Source organism: Eschrichtius robustus, chromosome 1 (genome assembly GCF_028021215.1).
Source record: "Eschrichtius robustus isolate mEscRob2 chromosome 1, mEscRob2.pri, whole genome shotgun sequence".
NCBI classification, from domain to species: Eukaryota; Metazoa; Chordata; class Mammalia; order Artiodactyla; family Eschrichtiidae; genus Eschrichtius; species Eschrichtius robustus.
This window is the reverse complement of record NC_090824.1, coordinates 135,315,440-135,339,473: the sequence shown is the minus strand read 5'-3', so window position 1 is coordinate 135,339,473 and position 24,034 is coordinate 135,315,440. Positions and strand designations below refer to the sequence as shown.

Genomic DNA, 24,034 nt, shown 5'->3' with positions numbered 1-24,034 from the left:
AGAGTCTCCCAAAGAGTCACTTTTCTTTATTCTCAGTACCCCCGATCTCACAGCATGGTCTGTGGGAAATCTCAGGGTCTTGCCAACTCGCAGTCTTCCTTGCACCCCACCAAGAAGCTGAAGCTCCAAAGGTCTGGGCATCTCCAGCTGTGGCTCTTTCTAAAAGCAGTTCCTGGGCACAACGTTGGATTGAGGTTTCTCGGTCATTCCTAAGTCCCCTTCCCAGAGCGCAGGAACAATACAGCAGCTTGCTCCCCTGGCTTGCTGTGCCCATCCCAGGGAAAGGTGGGGAGGAACTCCAGAAAGCGGGTGTCTCTTGGTTGAAAGAAGTTGGGACCTGGGTCTTTGGTCTAGTTTAACCTGGGGCAGGTCAGGCTCCTGGGGAGGTTCCCGAGCAGGCCCAGGCCAGACCACTACTCAGCAAATGCGGAAGTCTTCACCATATTTTGCCAAAGTCCACCTTCTTCACCGACTTGGCCTGAAAACACCTGAGTTCAGAGGGACATGCGTGACAGAAATCCCCGGGGTTCAATTCTGCTGGAAGCCACCGTGCTGGGAGAGGACTTCTTTCACTTTGTCCACAATGGTGCCCACCTCAGCCATGGCCCCCAGACCTAGGGAGCAGAGTTCGGCTATGACCCTGCAGACTGAGGCAGGGGACCATCCCCCACCCACCCTCACCCACTGCTCCCCGAGTGTCCCACCCAGAGCCCAGTGCCTGAGAAGGCCAGGACCAGGCCTGAGCCAGACCCAGCAAGTCCCTTCTGAGACACCCCCAGGACAGGCCCCAGGAATAGATACAGCAGCCATCTTGAACTGTATGGGCTGCATGCCAGGGAGGATACCAGGCAGTTTACCTAACAACTCTGAGAGACAGGAATTACCATTTCCATTTCCCAGATGAGAAAGCTGAGCTGGAGGTCACAACAGGCTAGGATCTGAAGCTGAGCCCTGCCACGGCCCCAGGCTGTGGGAATGAGCTGCGAGCCTGGCCAGACACCCACCTTGGTCTCCACAGACCAGCTTCTTGACCACACAGGGGATCTCGACATAGCCGAAGGCCTTGAGCTGGCCCACCTGCTGCTCGGTGACGGGGTGCTCCCACATGGCGGTGTTCATCGCCGGGCAGAAGAGCAGGGGCTTGCTGCGGTCCCAGGCCCGGATGACACAGGTCTGTGAAAAAGGTGGGGGGTGCCTGCTGCTCTGCCTGCCAGCCCTCCCCGGCCTTCCCAAATCCTACCCACCGCTTCTGGGCCACAGCCAGCTGAGGACTTGGGATGACTGGGAGCCACTGTCTGAAGGGAGCTGTCTCATATACTTCGGGGGTGGGGCTGTGTCTCCTGGTCCCTCTCACCTCCCCAGAGGCTCTGTCACAGGGCCCTACACACAGGTGCTCTACCAACGCTAGCAATGGCCTAGCCACCTCCAAGCAGACCTCCCTTTCTGTGCAGAAAGGGCTCCCTCTGCCCAAGCCTCTGTCTTCCTCACAGTCAGCCACACCTCACAGACTGAAGCAACCCTGGGAAGCAGGGGGCAGGCCTGTGGCTCCCACAAAGCTAAGGACCAGACTGCCCAGCAGGTGGGCTCATCTATCCTGACACCAGCTCTACTTGAGGCCAACTAAAGCTTGGCCATGAAAACAACATCTTCCACATGACAAAACCCTCTCCCACGTGTTGTCTCATGAACCCTCACTGCGACCCTATAAAGAAGTTGCTGTCCCATTTCACGGAGGGGAAGCTGTACTTCCCAGAGGTGAGCCATTACCCAAGGACACACCAGACGATGATCCAGGGCAAGGCTTTGCACACCGCCCATGTCATCCTCCACTGCATCGTGCAACCTCACTACCTCCCAATGTCCAGGCCATCCCACCAAGTCACATACCAGAGCAGCTATGAAAAGGACAGACCAGCTCACAGAGTCTTTAGCGCTGTGAGCTTTGCAATCACATGGACCTGGGTTCAAATCTTGCTGTGCTATCTGCTGTTACTAGCCATGAGAACTTGAACAAGTTCTTTCATGCCGGGAGTATCAGCTTCCTCTCTGCAAAAGCCCTCTCACTGGGTGGTCGTGAGGGCAGAGGGTGAGAATACTTATAAAGCTCTTTGCACAAGGCCTGGCACAAAGTACAGGCTCCAGAAATAGTAGCTCCTGTTATTATTACAGGCATAGGCTCCCTGGGCCAGGGGCTGCCTCGGGGAGAAATAAGCTCTGGGGCCCGCAGGAGTGTGTTCCCCTGGGCTCTGACTGCTTCAGGCGCCTCCGCCTGGGCTGTGGGCCCCTCAGGGAGCCAGTGGCTGGCACACCCCTTCCCTGAAGTGGAGCCTGTCTGCAAAAAGAGGGGGAGTCCAGAGAACAATGCCACGAACAGGCCAGGGAAAATGCCTGCCCTCCTCAGTGCCCCTGCCCTCTCCTGGGGACAGGAAGGAAGTGGGTCAGCACACAGCCTCAGGATCTGGGGGCTTGCGTCATCCCAGACACAGCGTTTGTTTCCCACCAAATCCTCGCAATGAGGCAACCTGGCTATGAGTGGACAGTTTCAGTCCACACTTCCTCTTGGCCCTGTGCCACCTGCTGCTTTTGCAGAAGCCATGAGCATACCTAGAAGAGCCCCTTGACTGCATGTGGGGTGGGTGTTGGCAGGGCTGGGGTTCTCAATGACCTCAAAGGAAGGCACACCAACCAGAGCAGAAACTCAACACCTCCATGCCCCACACCTCTCTAGCTTTTCCCACCTCATCTCAAAACTCAGCACTTCCTGGACAAACCACAGCTCCTCCAAACCTTCCAGCAGCAGGAGGGCTGAAAGGAGGCATCAGTTCCCACAGTCACTTCTGTTTGGCCAATGTTGTGTGTAGCACCTCAGGCTCTGCCCCTGGGAATCCGCTTGGGTGGAGAGAAGGCCTGGATCCGGGTCAGGAGACCAGCTGCCAGCTATACTGGTGACCCAGGGAAGTCACCTCCTCTTTCTGGATCTGCTTGGTTATTTAGCACAAAGAAGGGCTAGAGCCTGAGTGGGCCAGGGGGCAGACAGAGATGCACATCACCCAGGCCAAGGGCCCTGAGACTGGGAACACAGGTTCATACCTAGCACACTGCTCTAATGGCACCCCAAGTTCTGGACACTGGAAAGGGAGACGATCTGAAGGAGGGAGGAAGCAGGGCAAGCTTCTTTTGGGGAATATAAGGAAAAAACATCTTTTGAGAGAGCACAGAGCCACAGACCATGATGACAGCAGTGTAAGATTTGCAGTTCGTTGAAATACTTGCACCTTCAAGGGAAAGCTTTGAGGCAAAGGGCCTCAGGGCTGGTCCTGGGAACATATTCCACTGCTCAGCCAACTCCGTAGGAGGGAACCCCAAAGATTTCAGGGAGTGGTGGCAGCTTTGAAGAAAAGAGGGAAGCAGAGCTTTCAGGAGTAAGGAAGGAGCCCTCAGAGAAGTGGCCCAGGCCGGGGCTTAGCTCCTAGAGGTCGGCGTACTTTGTCACATCAGCTGGCTACTGACCGACCAGTGGGAAGCCTGGAGATTTGGTGAGATGGTGCTGGTTACACACAACGCTGACGCACTTAGATGAAAGTGGCCAGGAGCCTGACCTGCTCCGCCGTCCTGTCAGCCAGGCACTAGCCCCACCGGGAAGCCTTCTTGATAACACTGCTCCTAGGCCTGCCCTCCTCTGCACTCCCCCACCCCTGCTCCTGCCACACAATCTGTGTGTTGCTCTTCTTCTGATCACCTGTGCTCTATTTCAAATGATGCTTAAATCACTAGCAGCTTCTTCGAGAAGTTCCTTAAGCACCAATCCACAAGCATACGAGGAGACTAACCTCCTATCTAACCCCTAAAACCTTGACCCAGCTTTGTTAGTCACTTCATTTACTTTGGCTGTTAGCCAAAGTAAAATTACTGATTGCCTCATACATACAATAAGCATTTACTGAATGCCTACTACATGCCCAGTACTGTGCAAGGCGGTGACTCCATTGTCAAAGGACTGACTGTACCACACACCAGAGCATACTCCAAAAACCCTCTCCTTCCAGACTGTCAGCTCCCTGTGTCCTGTGTGTCCCTCCACACGGGGCCTGACACATGGCAAGTTAAAGCTCAGTGGATGAGGGAAGAGGGATGATAAGGGAGAGGGAGGGGATCACACCCAGTCTTCCCAGGATGATCATGTAAACAAAGGCTCTTTAAGGACAACAGCTCCCTGGAGGTCCCTCAGGCCTAAGACAATCCCCACTCGGTACAGCTGGACTTCTCTTCCTCTCCTCCACCTTGGGCCTCTCGTCTTTTCTCCTTTCTTCCCCTTTAAGCTTTCCATAATATACAGGAAAACCACATCTCAGCTTTGTGGCTAAAGCTACAGGAGAGATAAGTGTGCCTGAGAGATCCATGCGGAAGTAAACGCTCTTATCCGATTACCCATGTGGATATCCAGGTCCTGGTGGGAAGGCAGAGGTAAGGTGGGCAGGCAACGGGGCTGGGCAGGGAGACCAGCAGAAGAGCATGTTGAGGGCAGCCCATGAACTACGGACAAAGAAAGAGGAGCTGAGCATCGAGGGGCAGGTGAGAGGTGGACACCCTCAGAGGGCACCCGCAAGTCGTGTCAACCCATCAGGACCAGGCCTTCTACCCACTTGCTGGAGCACAGGTGAGGCCAGGTGGAGGGTTGTCCAGGGGACTGTGTTCCGAGCAAACAGGCCCACCATAAAGGGATTCCAAGGTGAGAACAGAAGCAGTCTGCAGCTCAGCAAACTGGGAGTGAGGCCCAGGGAGGGAGGAGGGCCCAGTGAGTCACTCACAAGCAAGTTGTCACAGATGCCACTGGCCACCTTTCCCAGCGTGTTGGCATCGAGAGGAGCTACCAGCATGAGGTCTGCCCACCTCCGCAGGTCAATGTGGAGAACCGGGTCGGATCGGCACTTCCACATCTGGCAGAGGGAAGGAAGTGGGGTCACCGGGCCAGCCATTCTCTCAGTGTGGAGGGAGGAGCGGCAGGTGGGGTGAGGGCCAACATAGACCAGGTACACTAAGTCAGGAACCCAAGGGAGACCACCTGAGCGACCCCCGCCCAAGTTCACTGCCACCCCTCTTGCAGCTAAGCTGGTGAACATTGGCTGTGGAGCCAACAGCCTGAGAGAAACCAGGCCTGAGGAAACAAACGCCCCTTGTCTCTCTGAGCTATTCCCTTTATGGTTTGGTTTTCAAGAGAACTGACATCTGGCAGGGAACTCCTGGCCTGTCTGCTTGAGGCGGATGCTTGGGTTGTCCAAGCCAGTGGAAAGGCTCTGGGCGGTGAGAAATGGAGGGGGCGGAGTGGGGAAGGCGGGCCAGCCAGAAATGTTCTAGGCTGAGAATGTTTAAAAATGCCTGGCAGGGCACCCCTGTGAGGCCCACACTCGATGTCTAGTGAATTGGCCAGTGCCCGCCCCTCTGCAGGAGAGCAAAAGCAGAGCCCAGCAGCCGTGGGAAGTGAGGCGCTCTCCACAGCCCCGATGCTGGGAGCCGCGTGGACAAGGGCGGTGGGAACAGAGCTCCTCTGTGGTTTCATCAGCCCAGATAAGTACAAGGACACTCAACCTCAGGCACAGGGCCAAAGCTGAGGTCTGCCTGAGGTGGGAGGAGACTGCGGGCCTCCTTCAGGCCAGAGCTAGACAGATGTTTTCCTCATCGCCTCTGTCCAGGGAGCCCTGACCGCTGACTTGAGCCTGGCCTGTCTGCTCCGGCCACCAGAACCATAGGCTGCAGGGAGGACGGTCCTGTCCTACTGGTACAAACACGATGGAACTCAGCCCTGGGGCCCCCAGCACTGACCTCCCATTCATCAGCGTCGCTGTAGAGGGTGACAGGAACATCCTGGGGACTGTAGAAATGCTTGGCTCTCTCAGTTGTGACCACTGCTACTTCCAGCTGTCACCAAGAAAAAGTGGAGTGGGGGTGGAGAAGGAAAGAGAAACTTACCAGAGCCACCGGCCTGGAGGCCACACAGGGCCAGGCCAGCAAGAGCTTTCCTCACAGCCTGGCTGTGCGGAGGACTTCTCCCTCAGAGGCAGCGAGCCCCATGTTTGCATAGCTACTTCCGCTGTCACCCGAAGGTCAGGCCTCACCAGGTGCAGCCGTTTCACTTCCCTATCTGAGGGGCTGCCGAGGAATGAGTCACCAACTGCCCAGCGTATATAAAGCTGCAGGCTCCTGCCGCTCAGGCAGAGACAGACAGGAAGGGAAATTAGGGCAAGAGGGACACGCAGGCCACGGCAGGCAGGAGGGGCCACCCCAAGGAGGCTCACAGGTCCTGAGCTCTGGGCCACACCACAGCTCTGCCCTCTGCAGGCAAGGCACTGGGGAGCTGGGGTCCTGCATGTGGTGTCTGCAGCCATGGCCCAGCGAGAAAGCAGGCAGAGTCCCTTGCCGTACTTCTAGGAACAAGGCTTTGTGGGCTCTGGCTGCAGACAGGCTCCAGGAAAAGCAAACCTGTGTGCCCTGCACTCATGGGGCAAGAGTGATATTTACCTTCACACTACTCATTTAGCAGATAAATTAATAACGCAAACAAGAGGGATGGTTAAGGTGCTTAACAGAACAGAAATAGCACATGATAGGGTGAACAGCACTAGACCAGTTCCCATCATTTGTAAAACGAGACGTCAGACTAACAAGCATGCAGATTAAAGGGGCCCAGAAGAGGTGGCTGGGAGCGGAGGGGTGTAGGAAATCACATCTTTGGGGGACATTTATCCAGGAGGGAAAAAAGTCAAGGGTGACAAGGACAGAATCATCAACTACCCAGAGCAAAGGTCATGGGTGGCAGTGTCTGGGCTAGATGTGCTCTTTGGCCTGCATGGGGTTACAAACATTTTTTTAATTTTTTGCTGTGCCACGCAACATGTGGTACCTTAGTTCCCCGATCAGGGATCGAACCTGCGCACCCTGCAGTGGAAGCACGGAGTCGTAGCCACTGGACCACAAGGCAAGCCCCGGGTTATAAACATTTTTAAGCCAAAATATACAAATTGGGAGATTTCACATAGAAAATCCAATTTCCTGGCTCCTTTTAAAAAACTGAGTGCTCTGGCACTGCCGGGCCCACATTCCTGCTTGATAATGACTTGGTGGGACTTGGTGGGGCTGCCTCTTTGGATGCGCCGTGTCCATGCCATTTCAACCTAGTCCCTGCCCCTCCCTATCATCTCACCAAGGCTCCCTCTCCTCATTTGTTTCCTGCCTTTTGTGGGTTGTCAGACACTGTTCTGCACAGTACCTAGGAGTAAAGCTGGAACCAGGGAGTAGAAATCTCAGAGAGGCAGACTGCAGAAGAACTTCAGAAGGTCTGGTGCTCCCAGCTCTGCTAAAGAGCTCTCAGAATTGTCCATTCTCCCGTTCACTCCCCCTTGGAACCTACCATCCCCCAAACTTGCACAAAACCTGAGGGACCTTTTTAATGGTCGTTTAAACCAAACTCCTGCTGAGCAGGGGAGTCCCTTCTAGGATAGCCCTGAACGAGCCTGGTCCAGTTCTGAACAAGATGGCAAATGAACAGGGCTGCTGTCCCTCCACGGAACCCAGCCCTGAAGATGTCACAGGACCAGCACAGGTAGGGAGAGCAGAGAAAGGCAGGATGGTGCTGAGACTCTTAAGACACAAGACAGTAATGACGTAAGGTGTGGGGCATAGTAAGTTAGAAGTAACCACAAGAAGAATAATATATAACTTTCGAACCAGCAGAAGAAAATTCAATCTACACAAAAAAGGATAGGGAAAGGAAAAAAAAAAAAAAACCAGAGAGAACACATGATAAGTGGAAAGCATTAAATAAGATGGAAGAAGTAAGTCCTAATAGAATAGCAATTATAGTAATTATATAATTGGCTAAACTCCCTGATCAAAATTCAGACTCTCATACTGGATGTTTTAAAATCCATCAATCACATCAAAATGTGTCTGAAAAGACACATTTAAGACAAAAAGATATATAAAGCTTAAATAAAAGAATAAACTTTCAGTTAAATAAAGTGGATTAAACTCTACTCCCTCTCAAAAGCCCACTGAAATAAAAGTAAAGGGATTTTTTTAAAGGTATGAATCACCAGAACAAAGAGAAGAGGACAAAAACATAAACAAAAACCCAGCAGTTAAGATATGTCAACACGTAAGATATGGAAGTGGAAGGAAGCATTAACAGATCAGATTAGATCAGACAGGATCAGATTTTTTTTTTTAATGAACATTCAGGGAACAAAAAAGAACTCTTGGAAATTAAAATTACAAATAGTCAAATAAAAAATTCAGTATAAGTTTAGAAGAAATTTTCCAGAAAGTAGAAGAGAAAGTTAAAGAGATGGATAATACTATTAAAAAAAGATGAGGTGGTCCAGTGGTTAAGACTCCACGCTTCCACTGAAGGGGGCGAGGGTTTGATCCCTGGTTGGGGAACTAAGATCCCACATGCCGCATGGCACAGCCCAAAAGAAAAAAAAAAAAGGACTTCCCTGGTGGCGCAGTGGTTAAGAATCCACCTGCCAGTGCAGGGGACACGGGTTCAAGCCCTGGTCCAGGAAGATCCCACATGCCACGGAGCAACTAAGCCCGTGCGCCACAACTACGGAGCCTGCGCTCTAGAGCCCGTGAGCCACAACTGCTGAGCCCGAGTACCACAACTACTGAAGCCCATGCACCTAATGCCCGTGCTCTGCAACAAGAGAAGCCACCCAATGAGAAGCCTGCTAATCGCAACGAAGAGTAGCCCCCGCTCACCGCAGCTAGAGAAAGCCCGCGTGCAGCAACAAAGACCTAAGGCAGCCAAAAATAAAAATAAATAAATTAAAAAAAAAAAAAAAAAAAGATGAGATCAGAAGACCAACTCAAGAGGTCCAAAATCTGACTAATAATGAGTTCCTGAAAGGGAGAACAGAAAAATAGAGGGGTGAAAATTACAAAAGAAATAAAATGAAATTTCCCCAAACTGAAGAACTCAGAGGTAGGAGCCATCTCTTCTGCCTGTAGAGCTCTGAGAAGGTGGCAACCTGTTAGGCTCAGGGAACCTGAAGTCTCACGTCCCTGGCACCCACTGAGTGTAAGTCAATGGAGCCTGAGCCCACCTCAGCTCTCCTGGAAGCCACATCCTCCTACTGAAGTATATGGGGTTTGCAATCAGCAAAACCTCACAAGTTCTTTTCACCCATGTTGCTACTAAACCACAAGCCCCAAACTGTACTTGCATTGTTACTTTCCCAAATGCAGTCCCTCACATTTCCCTGGTGAATTCCACCTTTCCAGAGTTGGCCCAGTGTTTGCTCAGTCTATGTAAAGAGCTCCAAAAATCTCAATCCTGTTCCTCCTGGCCTGTTCTCAGCCAGTATCACCATCAGTAGCCCCAAGACACAAATCCAAATGATGAAAAGAACAAGGTCAAGAGCAGAGCCCTTCGCCAAGGTCCACAGGTTGGGGGGCTGGGATGGGAAAGAATCAAGAATGAACCCTTTCCAAGTAGGATCTTTCCCTGATTATAAACATGCTGATAACATTACCAGGTGGTCCAGGGGGATGTCCTAAGATTCCATCAAAGGCCTCACCAAATCCAAAAATACTTTGTCCAATATCCAAAATAAAATAAAATAAAATTGATATGGCTTGTCCCCAGTGAGCCCAATCAAACCCCAGTAACAACCATTTTCTAAGTGCTTTTCTAAGGGCTCACAAGCTTTGGCTAATTTGTGGAGCCTACCTCTTCCGCCTTTTTGATAAGTGGACATTAGTCATCTCCAGCCTCTAGCCCCTCTGCTGTTTCCCACACATCCTGTAGGTCACCAACCGCAACCTCAGCACCCCAGGACAGAACTTGCCAAGTTCAGGAGATGAATCACCCAACTTGGGTTCAAGTCTCTTCTACCACCATTTGTCCTTTTTTGAACTCAAAAGAAAAAAATGGAAGCAAAGTGGACTCAAGAGTCCCTGCCATTTCTTTCTGTCCCCCCACTAATGTTATACCATTGGCCTCCAGGACCAGGCATTGTTCCATTGCTCTTTTTCTAAATATATGTAACAGCCCTCTTGGTCATTCTGAGTTTCACTGCAAGCTTCAGCTCACTCTGGTGATCTCTGGACCATATTCTACCTTTATCTTTGGTTATATGTCCTCCTTTCCATTTAACTGCTTTCCAGTCTCCTTCAACAGACGGCTTCCCAGGTAGCCATATCAGTTTCTGGTCACTGCCTTCTTTTCCTTAAGAGGACTACTTTCTTTCATTTCTAAGAGCTTCCTGACCATCCTGAACAATTTGCCACTTAAGATCACCCCAGTTCATCCTCTCTCTATTCTGAAATTTGGAAAGCTGCTTCCTGAAGATCGAGTTCCCCTGCTCTCCCCAACTCCCAAACGGCCTGCCAGTTCTCAAAGTGAGGATTGTGCCTAGGACCAGCCTTCAGAAACATTCCCAGTTTGGTGATGGCCCTGTTCAGGGGCTCCCTCCTCTCTCTCAGCTCTACCCTTTTCTTCCCTCTACATCTCCCTCATAGTCTCCCCCTGGTTCCTGGGGAGTTCCAACCAGGGGTCCAAGTAGGCCTCCCACCCTGGTCCATAGCTGCAGCTTGAGATCTTCCCTTTAAGCTCTTCCCCTAGTCTCTCAATCTATCCCTCTCTGGTTACCCTCCCAGGTTACACTGTCATTGTTAGGGAGCTTCTTGGTGTCAATGTCTTTCCTAAAGAGTAATGTGAAGAGTATGTAATGAGCCCATCCTTCCCAATGTCCCTCCCTTGACCCCTATCAAGCAGCCACCTCTCCTTGGCAGTGACCCTGACCCCAGTGTTGTCTGGCAGGCTCAGGCTAGTTTTTCTGGTTTTAGAGGTATGTCACTTGATCTGATTCTTCAGTTCTGTGGGCTTTGTTCTTTCATTTTTATTCACTCTGTAAAAAGGTCCTGGGAGCCAAGAGCTAGGCCCTGGGTTGGCACACATTAAAAAAAAGAAGGCATGTTGTGTTACCTTCTGAGATACTAAATAACTTGGACTAGTCACTCATTCACCCTGACCTTTCCCTCAGCAAATGCTAAGGAGTCTTGGCAGAGCAGAAAACTCCTGAGGACAGGAACCCTCCTTGGCTTTCTCTTACACCCTCCTGGGTCATCGTAGAAGCGGGGCTGGACATTAAAACAATCTCTCACACACATCAGAGTTCCTGAAAGGCAGCTCTGTGCTTGGCCCCCTGGCGAGACCCCTGCCAACAGTTTTTATGTCTTAATATTTTTAACCTGAACTTCTGTGTGATGTGACCAAGGCTTGGCCAGACCCTATTACATAAGCTGCCTGCATTTTGCTTAGCATTTATAGAGATTCCTTCCTGAAACCAGTTGGCAAGTCTGGTGTTCCTTTCTCTGTTGAAAATACATCAGCAATCCCATCTGGGGCTCCTGGGGAGTCAGGGAGGAGAAATGGAAAACAGAATTTGGGGCAATACTTCCATTTTTACTTTTAGGCCCCTGGTCTGGCCCAGGCTGCTTCTGGGGCAGATATCAAAGGGATCTGTGGAGAAGCACTTTCACAGCCACAGGATGAGATAAATCCCATGGCTTGAATGTCCACCTCCAACCTCATCTCTGGCCTCTATCCATTACAACCATGAGCCAGTAGCGCCCTCTCCTCAAGTATGACAACCAAAATGACATTGTCCAGTGTTCCCTAGGGGGCAAAACTGCCCCAGTTGAGAACCACTACTCTACAGAATCATCCAATAGAACTCTCTGCAGTGAAGGAAACATGTGACACCTGTGCTGTCCAGTATGGCAGCCTCTAGCCACATGTTGCTATTGAGCACTTGAGGTGTGGTTGGTGTGACAAAGGAACTGAACTTTTGGCTTTATTTAATTTTAATAATTTAAATTTAAATTTGAATGTGGCTAGTGGCTACCGTGTTAGATAGCACAGCTCTGGCATATACAAGTAAAGAAGAGCCCCAGCTGGAACCCCCAGCTCAGTGGCTAGAAAAGAGCAGGTGTTTCTAGTAGGGCATGTGATGGTGGCTCCACAGGAGACTGATGAGGACTCTAAAGAGGAAACACCAGCTATGACTTAACCTGGCACAAGGCAAGGAACCCAGAGTTTTAGTGGCTTAGTCCTCTGGGCTGATACACACAGCAGAAGACCCTGACATTGGGCCTCCCAGTGTTGACACTGGTAGTGCCCGGGGCCTGGGGGCCAGCCAAGAAGCTGGCATGACCCTGAGCATGGGGGTGGCGGGCATACTCTAGAAAAAAGGACTCCGGGTGCCGTCAGCACATGGGGTTGGGGGGGAGGGGAAGCTGTGGAGGAGGTGGCCTCATTAAATCCCCGAGGGAGTTCCGGTTGGCTGAGTGGGTGTCCCAATGGTTCACAATGATGTCTCCACTTGACAAACATTTACTGAGCCTACTACACACATGGGAGCCAGAGCTGGTAAGAGCTCAGTGTGTCTGTCTAACAAGTGGGTGGGGTATATATGACCCCTGACTATAAAGCAAGACAGACCAGGCAGGAGTCCACAACTGCCTGGGGATTCTCAGCCTCATGGCCGTGTTTAGGTGGAGTAGAGAATGCCCATAATCTGAGCTCAAGTCCACTTGCTGATGGTAGTCAGGAAACCTGCCTTGAGCCCCAGTTCTGCCAGCCCACTGGCTGGAGGAATCTCTGGCGAATTCTTCCTCTCTGGCCTGGTTTCTCCTCCGGAGCCGTGAGCCATCTGGATCACAGGGCCTCCAGGGACCCCTCCAGCTCACTGCACCTCCCAGCCCTCTTGTGACCCTTGTCCTTTCCCACCAGGCTCTGCCACCAAACCGGCCTCCTGGGGGAGCTGGTATTCTAGTCGCATGGCCCATCCTGCCATTCAAGCAGGGCATAGCTGCCAATCCCTCCCCAACTAGAGAAATTTCTGAAGAATGAAACTAGAGAAGCAGACTGCAGAGGCTCTCCATAGGGACGCTATTCTGGAGTAGCAGGGAAGGACCCGGGGTGCAAGAGCCCTTGGCCCAGGGCTGGCTGCCTCCAACCAGTGGCCTGCAGAGGTCACTCCCTGGGAGAGCAGACCAGGGAAGGATGGGGCTAGCCAAGCCAGCGCAGGTCCAGAAAAATGCCTCAGAGTGCTACTGCTGAGTAGACTAGTTTCCAAAGCAGGACCACAGAGCAGGCAGGTGGCCCCTGCCTGGAAAGAAAGAAAAACCTCAAACCAGACCATGTTTCTCCTGCTCTCCTTTCCTCAGTGAGCATTATTTTAAAAAAAAAAAAAGGCATAAAATTACAAAGAACATTCCATGATATCCCCACTAAAAGCCCCACTGACTTTAAAAAATAAAATAAAATAAAATAAAATAAAATAAAATAAGGGGACTTCCCTGGTGGCACAGTGGTTAAGAATCCACCTGCCAGTGAAGGGGACATGGGTTCGATCCCTGGTCCGGGAAGATCCCACATGCCACAGAGCAACTAGGCCCGTGTGCCACAACTACTGAAGCCCATGCGCCTAGAGCCCGTGCTCCACAACAAGAGAAGCCATCGCAGTGAGAAGCCCACGCACCGCAATGAAGAGTAGCCCTCGCTCGCCACAACTAGAGAAAGCCCGTGCACAGCAACGAAGACCCAACACAGCCAAAAATAAATAAATAAATTTATTTTAAAATAAATAAAAAATGAAAAAATAAAACAAAATAAGTACACAGAGAGGTTAGAAAATCAAAATTGAACAGAATGACACAAAATGCAAGTCTCCCTTCCTGCCCCCAGGTCTCCACAAGGGTAACCACCTCCAGGGGGAAGATCACAGGCAGTAACTTGGATATGTGAACACACAAAAGGAATCATACTATATGCCAGCAGTTGGCAAACCTTTTCTATAAAGGGCCAGATACTATTTTAGGCTTTGTCACACTACTATACTCTGTAGTAGCAAGACTGTAGCCATAGGCAATACTTAAATGAATGGGTGTGGATGTGTTCCAATAAAATGTTACAGACACTGAAACCTGAATTTTATATGTCACAAAATAATCTTCTTTTGATTTTTTTCAACCATTTAAAAATGTAAATAGTTTACACATGCATGGTTCACAGGCCATACAAAAACAGACAACAAGAATTTGGCCTGTGGGCCACACTTTACTAACTTCAGCACCTTGTTCATTTCACTTATATCTTGAAGACTGTCCCATATCAGCACACAAGATCCACCCATTCTTCTGAACTGCTGCCTCGGAATCCATGAAGAGGCTGAACCACAACTGCACCACAGCTCTATTGTTGGATATTTTGTTTGTTTCAGTTTTCTTTTAAAATTATAAACAGTGTTAAAATGAACATGCTTGTACACCTGGTGAACTTTTGTACCCTACAGCAGCGGTCCCCAACCTTTTTTGGCACCAGGGACTGGTTTCATGGAAGACAATTTTTCTGCTGGTCGGGGTGGGGGTGGGGGGGTGGGGAGAATGGCTCAGGCAGTAATTCGAGCGATGGCGAGAGGCAGGCAGATGAAGCTTCGCTCGGTCGCCCGCCACTCACCTCTTGCTGTGCGGCCCGGTTCCTAACAGGCCGCAGACCAGTATCGGTCCGTGGCCCGGGAGTTGGGGACTCCTGCCCTATAGGGTTCAATCCTATGGGTGAATCAAGGGCTGTGACCATTTTTGCTTTCTCTAGATATTGCCACAACAGTCCTCCGGAAAAGCAGAATTTACTTCATTCTGCATACGAGCAGGGCCCTCTTCCTGCACCCTTAACAGTCCTGAATGTCCTGACAGGCATTCTGGAAACAGCCTTCTCTAAGGCCAAGGCCTGCCAACTCCCTGGGTGGGAGATTTTTTCCACTTTTAGAAATCCTCTTCTGGCTCTCAGCCCTGCTGACACCTACCAGGCAAAAGCTAGAGAGGTGTTCTGTTTTCTCTTCCATAGTGAGGAGGGTACCAACCAAAGGGCAGAAACTGACTAAGCTAACTGCTCAGACGTAAGTGCCACTCAATTACATGACGATCATAGAACTGCAAAGCAGCCACAGCTCCTATACCCCAGGACCTTCTCTCAGGCTGCCTTTGGTCCTAGTCCTTTTTGTCCTCACATCTAGAATCTTCTACCACTCATGCCAGAAGAGGCCTTGGAGATGTATCATTTGGGTACCTGGCCCCCACTTTATTGCAGGCATAAGAAAACTGAGGCCATAAAAAAGACCTGACTTGCCCAGAGTTCCAGCATGAGAAATCCTCTATGTGCAACACCTCTTTTGAGGGAGGGCTGGCCCCCACTGTCCAACTCCTCCCACCTCACACAAAGCCTCCAAGGCTTCTTTGCTGGTGGCCACACTCGCCAACTGCTGGTGAGTGAGGCAGAAAACCAAATCTACCCCTCCCCATCACTCCCCCATAGTCTCCCTGGTCTGGCTCCAGGTCAATGGTCCTCCTGGGAAGCCTGAACACACTGGTGGATCAGGAGTAATCCTGAGCCAGGTCTGCAGAATCACCCAGCTCCCCGCCGCCCATATCCCAGCTGCTCGTTTGCTAGTCAAAATCTAGGGATCCCTAAGGGAGCTCAGCAAAGCCTCAAGCATGTGAATCCATGACTTAGGCAAAGAGCTGAGAAGGACTGCTCCAAGGGACAAAGACTACTCCTGGGGGTGACCCAGAAGGGGGGCACTGGGGAGATCAGTACCATCAGGGAGTGTGGGGAAGAGCCAGGGGAAAGGCCACCACCCCGGGGCCAACACAAGGCAAGCAGGGATCCCCCTTCGGTTACCAACACCTCACAAGGACTCCACTGAGCAAATCCAGGCTCTCTGGAGAGCTGTCTACCCACAGGATGAGAGGGATGTGGGCCCCTCCACATAAGCGGATGGACGGTGGCTCCACGGCTCTTCCCACATGGGCCGTCTCACCAACCCCAACACCCCACACCACGTGTGGCTGCCCCAAAGGACACGACAACAAGGGAGAAGGAGAGGGGGACGGACAGGAAACAAACAGTGTTAAGCGCTTCCATGTGCCAGGAGCTGCGCCTAGTCGTGGGCACAAGATGGCAGTTTCATCTGTGTCCCCCTCCCCCAGCCTTGCAAACATTCCCAAGGGGATGGGTGGCAGCCATCATCTTTATTTTAAAATGAGAAAGGCAGGCTCCTAGAGGCTAAGTCGGGGAGTCCTCTCTCCTTGTCACCGCCCTTCTGGCTGCCTGACCTTCAGCTTCAACTCCAGCCAGAGACGGAGAGCCAAGTCCCATTCCACACGTGGCCTGTCCCCCACAGAGGCTGGGCTAAAAGGCCTAGGGCAGGCTGGAGAGCCTCCCTGCTTCAGGCAACCCTTTCCTCACACCCGCATAAATGCTGGCTGTGTGGGATGGCAGGAAGCGGTGGGGCTGCCATTTCCCTCTGCTCTGAGGCTGCTCATCTGTTTCCTGGGATAGGACTCCCTGCCCCCACCTACCCCAAGTCCGGAAATTCACTTGCTCTGGGGCTATGGGAAAAGGGAACTGCATGGCTCCCTCCCTCCCCAGAGGGCGGTGGCAGAGGCTGTTGCTGCAGCAACGCTTCCAGGCCTCCCGCCCTCAAGGCTCCAGCTGGCCGGCTCCTACCAACGGCTCTGGGCACATGAGCAGGGGGCAGGCCGAAGGCGTTACTGCCCCAAAGCACCAGTGCCCAGCCTCAGAGCAGCCACAACACTCTCCTCCCTTCCCTCTTCTGGCCTGACTGGCATCCCTGGCTGCCTGCAGGGTGGGGTGAGGGGGTGACTTTCTGGGTATAAGTTTGTGGAAAGTTAAAAAAAAAAAAAAAAGCAGCTTTCCCGCCCTTGCCTGTGACTCCCGACATAGTCATCTGCAAGTGAGCACTGCTCCCTGCTGGACACTTAGGGTACACCCGCCTGCGCCACCGAGTTAGGTGCTATGCAGATACAAGCAAGGAAAAAAGCACAGCCTGGGCCTCAACGGCTTAACACTCCACAAAACTAGTGTCTGACAACACAGGCAGTGTCAAAGATAACCTATGGTTCCACAGCTTGGTCAAGATTCTCTTCTTAACCAAACTTTAGTCAGGCTCCTTTGAGCCACTTTTTCAACTAGGCCTGTCTTCGGGTTTCGTCCTCCAGAGCAAGATCCTGCTAAGTTGGTTTAGCCAGAATCCCCTACCCTCGATATCTGATCAGCCTGGATATCTCATCAGGCTCCTCATCCCCCAGCAGCCCCCACATCACCCTGGGCTGCCTTCAGCAAGAATCCGGTCAGGACAGTTTTGCCAAAATCTCCCTTACCCCTGATGTTTCCTCTTAGTAATTTTCCATACACACACACACACACACACACACACACACACACACACACACACACACACACACACACACACACACACACACACACACACACACACACACACACACACACACACACACACACACACACACACACACACACACACACACACACACACACACACACACACACACACACTGCTCCTTGGCTACAAATCTCCACTTTTCCTTGTTGTATTCAGAATTAAACCCAGTTCTATACTGAGATCTATTTTCCCCTATTGCAATAGTTTTTCTGAATAAAACCTGTTTTTACCACTTTACTTCTAGTTTTTCTTTAATACATCATATGAGTTTTAAAAGGCAGGGAGCAAAACCACATGGGCTGAGGCAGGCCAGGAAGGCTTCTGCATGAAGTGTTTGTGGAGAATTTGAAAAGGCAGGGAAAAGTAGGCAGGGCGGCACAGCCTGGAAGGAGCTGGGCCAAAGCAAAGGCCATCAGGGTGGAGCGTGGGGCAGCTGGAGAGTGGCAGACCAGTGAAGGGCCCAGGTTACCAGACGAAGAAGTGGGGTTATCACCTGCTGGCTTTCACATTTTTTAAAGCCTTGAACTTTTCCCACAAAAGAATATGCCCCAGAACCCCTACATACAAAACTGATCAAAGTTGAGGTGATCTGACCAAAGGCAGGGGGCTAAGCCCCCCACCTCCAACACACTGTGGTGGCCCCTGGGCATCTCTGAACACCGGAAGGAGCAGAGTTTGAAACCAGAGCTGCGGGCAGCAGGGAGCCCCTAAGGTTCCAGTGCATTTGGACTGACAGGACACCCATGGTGTCTAACAAGGAGGGAGGATAGAGCTGCAATGTCCAGGATGGAGTGAAAGCAGAGGCAGGGAGCCCAAGGCAGCCAGGGGGCGCTGAGAACTTGCCACACTTCTCCAGCCAGCTCTTCTCTCATGCTAGGACTTCAGGGAATTCAAAGCCAATGTTTGGGAACCCCAAACCTCCATTCACCATAGCGTTCCTTTCGCAGTCTCCCCTCACTCTCTGTCTACTACCTAATCTAGCTCCTGGTTATACTGTCACACTGGTCTCTGTCTCCTGTGTCCCCCACATACCAATGCACACAGAGGACTTCCACAAACACCATGATTAAGAAAAAGAAAACCCTGTGCACTGCACAAAAACAGGCTGGCCCCAGAGCATCAGCCCTCTAATGCCCGAGGCTGTCTAGTAAGCATACTCACGCCAGGAATGTCCAAAAGCCTTGACACCAGAAGAGGCAACTTCAGGGCTGCAACACTCCCAGTGACACCCACAAGAACACGGAACTGTCTCTCCACCAAGGGTGCAGCAGCTGAACACGTGGCCCTGGGTTCCATGTGCGGTCTGGTGGCTTCAAGTCCTGGGAGCCTGCCAGAACTGGGCTCCATAAAGCTCTGCCAGGATTTAGGATCTAAAATCAGAACAGGGGGCGCCTGCTTCATTCATACATTCAACCAAAATGTATTGAGCACCCTGTATTAGACCCTGGGCCAGATGCTAGGGTTCCTGAGGGGTCAACAGTCCCAGCTTCTGGGAGCATACAGTGTGATAAGAAGGTCAGACACCCTCACCCCACGTGGGTCAGTCACAATGTAATGCGGCCAGTGCCATGAGGCTGTGCTGCCTACGAGTTACTGTCTGAGGAAGTCAGAGACCAAAAGAATAACATTCAGGTTGAGTCCTGCAGGACGAGGAAGTTTTTCAGAGAAACAAGGAAATAACTTTGCAAGAAGGAGCAATCTTGCAGAGGTGAAGAGGCCTGAAGGAGGGGGGCAGGTCTGGGGAACAGAAAGCAGCTTAGCAGTGAGGCTAAAGTGTGATGGAGGTTGCGGGGGTCGGGGGGGTGGCAGTGGGGCGGGCAGGAGGTAAGTCTGCAAAATCAGGTCGAGGACTAAGTGTCAAGAGCAGTGAGGGCTATGGTGCGTTTTCATTTTAGAAAGACGGTGCTGGTGAGAAGTGTGGAGGGGGTCTTGGTGGTGAAGAGACTGGAGGGGCAGACAAAGGAGCCACTGCAGTGGGCTAGGCTGGCTGAAGTGAACGGCAGGGCAGGGTAGGTTCCAGGGATGCCTTGTGGTGTAGAACCCTATGCAACAAAGGGGTTTGGGTGCTCCAGGGAGCTGAGAGATTTGCCCCTCTGTCCCTCCCTGTGGATCAGGCACCACCCTACAAATCCAAGGCCGAGAAGAGACAAGCATAAAAAGGATAAAGGCCACCCCATGAGATCAGCTGCTTGGTTTCTTCCTCCGGCCCTCAGACGTTGCTAGAAGTGAGTGTTCATAATGTGGCTGATGAACACATCAAACCCTACATTCTGGCAGACTGGGCCAGCAAAACATACTCCATCAGCAACAATTACCAAGGACCAACTACATCTAGCACCGGCAAAGAAATTGTGGAAGAGACAGCCGCTGCCTTTAGGGAATCTGCGGATGAATTGAGAAGACAGGAGTGACACCTGAAATCACTTGAGATGGGTCCTTCTCTGGGATGCACCTTTTTGGTGATCACTGATTCAATCTGTACATCAGTTTCCTTACCTTTCCCTCTCCACTTTCCCACGACCACCAACACCCCCAGCAAGGTCCCTGAATGTGTGACCCGGTCTAAACACCAACTGCCAGACAGGTATCGGGCCTGTAGTAGGTCCTGAACATCTGCTGAATGAGTAATAAACTGTACCCTCTGAAGCAGAGTGGGGCAGAGAACAGAAGCCTGGCCTATGAATCAGGAGCCCTGGGCCCTGTCCATGGTTGTGCTCCTGACCTGGTATGTGACCTTGGCTCAGGGTCATTCCCTCCCTGGACATGTCTCTTCATCTGAAAAATGCAAAGATAGGACCAGGTGATCTCTGAAGTTCCTTCCATCAGAAACCTTCTGAGTCAATGCATGAAAGACAGAGGTAAGGGACTCTCTCTACAAGGGGGTCCTGGGAGATGTATTCAAAAAGGGTAGAATCAACAAGGGGAAGGGAGACCAAGGCAGACCCCGAGGAGGAAGTCCAGTGAGTCACCCAATGGTTATCTACGTGGCTGCACACCCATAAGGGCTCCCTCTTCACTCCACAGGCCCCTTGGCTCCTTAGGGCCTCTTTGCCCATTTTTTGCCTTCAAGACTCAGGCACATAACCACATGGGCTGAGGATCATGTTTGGGTCTATTATTCCACTCCTACCTGGAAGGGTCTCTCCAAGGGGCCCAGACCCTTCTCAACAAGCGTTAAGCACAGGCCAGTTCCCTAGAACAGAACTTCCCCCAAAGTTCCATTTGCCAGCGATCTCAATCTCTACTCTACGTCAGGGCCTCAGCCAGGGCCATGCTTGCGCAGAGCAGAACTGAGTCTACACTAGGGCCTGGAGAGCCCTGTTAGCAATTGACAAGGTCTAGAGGGCCTATCAGCCAGCTTCCCAGAACTAATCAGTGTGCTAGTGAGCACCCACAGTAGGTGATAGAGGCACATTCTGGACTCTCCAGGGAAACCCGCCTGCCAAATCCCAAACCTTGACCCTGTCCTACCCCAGCCAACTGGTGCAAGGACATGGAGATTCCTGCAAAACCAGAAGCTGAATTTAAAACCTCCTCCAGGGAACTCCCTGGTGGTCCAGTGGTTAGGACTCGGCCCTCTCACTGCCGAGCGCCCAGGTTCAACCCCTGGTCAGGGAACTAAGATCCCACAAGCTGTGTGGTGCAACCAAAAAAAAAACCAAAAAAATTTAAAAATTAAAAAAATAAAAACAAAACCTCCTCCACATCAAATTGATATCATTCCTAAGGAATAGGTTACTGAAAGCAATCAGTTAAACTTGGGGCAGGAATCCATGCTGGTGACTTCAGCTGCTTCCCCATAGCAGGTGGTACAGCCCAAGATTTACTACTTAGCCTGCTGAGCGATCTTTGTTAAGGACCAAAGCCTACCTATCTTTCTAGAAGAGGGGTGGGGGTGGGGGATATGTACTTGAGGATCAGAAAGTGGAAAATTTAACCAACATCTGAAAGCAAGGTCAAATCAGTTCAATCTGACAGTCCCATGTAGGGTGACAGTTGGCAGGAGTTCTTTCTTTTTTTTTTTTAACATGTATTTATTTATTTTTAATTTAATTCTTTTTTTTTTTGGCCGTGCCACGTGGCATACGGGACCTTAGTTCCCTGACCAGGGACAGAACCTGGGCCCACTGCATTGGGAGCGCGGAGCCTAATCCACTGCACCTCCAGGGAAGTCCCTTTTTTTTTAAAATATTTATTTATTTGGTTGCACTGGGTCTTAGTTGCAGCAGGCGGGCTCCTTAATTGCAGCACGTGGGCTCCTTAGTTGTAGCAAGTGAACTCTTAGTTGTGGCATGCATGTGGGATCTAGTTCCCTGACCAGGGATCGAACCCGGGCCCCCTGCATTGGGAGCGCGGAGCCTAATCCACTGCACCTCCAGGGAAGTCCCAGCAGTTCTTTATGTTTACTCTCAAAAAAAGATCAAATCCCAAACCAGTAAGTCTATTACCCTACCCAGTCCCTGTTAGAACAATCTATTTGCACAGCCAAGGTAGCTGTAGACAGCACCTCATTTTCCTGAGCTCTGCTCTACTCATAGGAACTCTTGAGCAGCAGAAAGAGTTGGCAGGCAGAGGTTATAGGGCTGAAGGCTGTGATTACTGAGCCTCAAGCTCCCAGGGCACCAGCCATGCAGGTAGCCACATGCATACAGTCACAGCCAGAAAAATGACAGCTTCTCTGTCCTTTAGAAAGACAAGGCCAGACAGAGTAAAGAGCCTCAGCTGTGGCAGACTTGTGATGTGTAAGTCTCCTTCTCCGATGAGTTTAATTAGGGCAGAGTTAAGTAAAAGTTTCAGTAATACTTGCCAGTCACAATATGGGCAAGTGTGCAGCCAGGGCAGGACCAGGGCTAAAAAAAAAGCCAGACGGGGTATGAGCCCAGCACAGCACAGGAATGATGAGGAACTGGGGCCTAGGAAAAAGCAGAACCAAATTTGGGTGGGTGGGCAGGGATCCAGGATCCATTAAGAGCTTGAATCCTTTAGCCTGACGTCAAAGTTCCTACTACTGGCACCAAGAGTCTGCTCTGGCCTCATCTCCCACCAGTCAATACAACTCTGCCCCCGTAATAATGAAACACCTATAGTTCCCCATAGTGGCACTCTTCCCCCAAACCCAGTCATTACAAGGAGTCACGTGGCCACAGGGGCACTTTAAACCCCTTCCTCCAAGGAAAGGCAAGGAACTCTTCAGGGAGAGCTCAAGGTCTTGACATTCTGCTAAGACTCTTCTTCTCTCAGGACGTCTCTGGCAGACCAGTGGTTAAGACGCCGAGCTTTGAATGCAAGGGGCTCAGGTTCAATCCCTGGCTGGGGAGCTAAGATCCCATGTGCTGCCAGTGCGGCCAAGAAAATTAAAAACAAACAACAAACAAAGAGAAAGACTGCTTTTCTCTCAAACCAGAAGCAGGCATGCTTCCAGAGTCTGCTACTCCTGGAATCCCGTTAGGCACCCCTCCTCAAGGCCACATGTTGGGGATATATAGATATATATTACATTCACACGCGGTGGCTACTAGTGAGGGAGTGACTGAGAACTGCCACCTCTCAGTCACTGGGAGAGATGTGGAAAAGTCCTGCCCCAAGATACCCACCACTTCCCCAGCTTGGGAATCTCCCCTGCCTATTACCTGGCACAGGACTCCAATGCTTCAAAGTACAGCACGAAGTTTTTCTCTGACAAAATTTGGCCTCACTTTCATTTTTAATGCCATTCGGCACTTTTAGGTGGAGCCAGGGGACAACTGCAATATCCCAGGGCTTTCCTTTTTCTATTTTACCAACTTGTAAAATACAGTTTGTACTTTGGGCCATCATCCCCATTCCTTTCTGGAGGCAGGCTAATGGATTTTATTTTTGTTTCTTTAAGGCAAGAGGTTAAGTATGGGTAACCGATAGGACCACCTTTCAAACTAGATTAAATGGTACTGGTTAATTGCAGAGCAGCACAAAGCCGGGATGGGAGCGTGTATATATATATATATAAATGCCCCACTTCAGGATGGAGACGGGAAGGGGTCCATAGCGCTCCGGCCCCACAGGTTCCACAGGACGGACACACACACACACACACACACACACACACACACACACACACACACACCCCACCCCACCCCCACCCCACCCCCACCCCCGCAGATCCGCAGCGGCAAGCAAAGCTTCTCGGGCACCGATAGGAGAGGGAGGACACACACACACACACACAGTGAGGTCACACACAAAGCCAAAGACCCAAAATCGCGAATGAAGCTTTTCCAGCCTCCCTCCTGCCCCACCGCGAGAAACCAGCCTCCAGAGGGCCCCCCACACTCCTCACCCGCGTCAGGCGCGTCTCGGGGCAGCCCCCATATATCGCGGTACCTCGGTCGCCCCTCCCACAGATTCTGACTGGCACGCAACGCTACCACAGTCGCCGGCAGCCTCCGCGACTGCGCAGACTTCTGGGAGTTGCAGTCAACTTCTCAGCCTTCTGGGAACTGTAGTCCATTCCGGGGAGTCCTGTCGGGAACACCAGCTCCCAAGTTCTTGGTATTTCCTGTGCTCATCTGGGCCTGGCCCAGATTGTCTGACCTACTTACCCCCGCCCCAGCCCCATCCCACACTGCTCATCACTGCAGCACTTAATACTTAACATTTACTGAGCCTCTTACATGTTTTAAGTGCCCAGGATACAGAGCTAAATCAGACTCTTCTTTGCTCTTGAGACA

At 51.4% G+C, this 24,034-nt stretch overlaps 1 protein-coding gene across 6 annotated transcripts; it reads right to left on the bottom strand.

Moving 5' to 3' along the window:
• Positions 1–6: 6 nt before the first annotated feature.
• On the bottom strand, positions 7–23,694 carry PPCDC (phosphopantothenoylcysteine decarboxylase). Of its 6 annotated transcripts, none has more exons than XM_068555879.1 (8): positions 23,644–23,694; positions 22,135–22,240; positions 18,489–18,697; positions 5,821–5,916; positions 4,809–4,937; positions 4,429–4,533; positions 1,005–1,173; positions 7–614 (listed from the first exon to the last, which is right to left on the bottom strand). In XM_068555879.1, the coding sequence occupies exons 3-8, from the start codon at positions 18,672–18,674 to the stop codon at positions 529–531; spliced, it is 771 nt and encodes a 256-aa protein (XP_068411980.1). In that variant the 5' UTR covers positions 18,675–18,697; positions 22,135–22,240; positions 23,644–23,694; the 3' UTR covers positions 7–528. The 6 variants fall into 6 exon arrangements, with proteins under 6 accessions (XP_068411980.1, XP_068411971.1, XP_068411960.1 ...); XM_068555870.1 differs by lacking the exon at positions 23,644–23,694 and adding an exon at positions 22,958–23,034; XM_068555859.1 differs by lacking the exon at positions 22,135–22,240 and having other exon boundaries at positions 23,644–23,693.
• Positions 23,695–24,034: the final 340 nt, after the last annotated feature.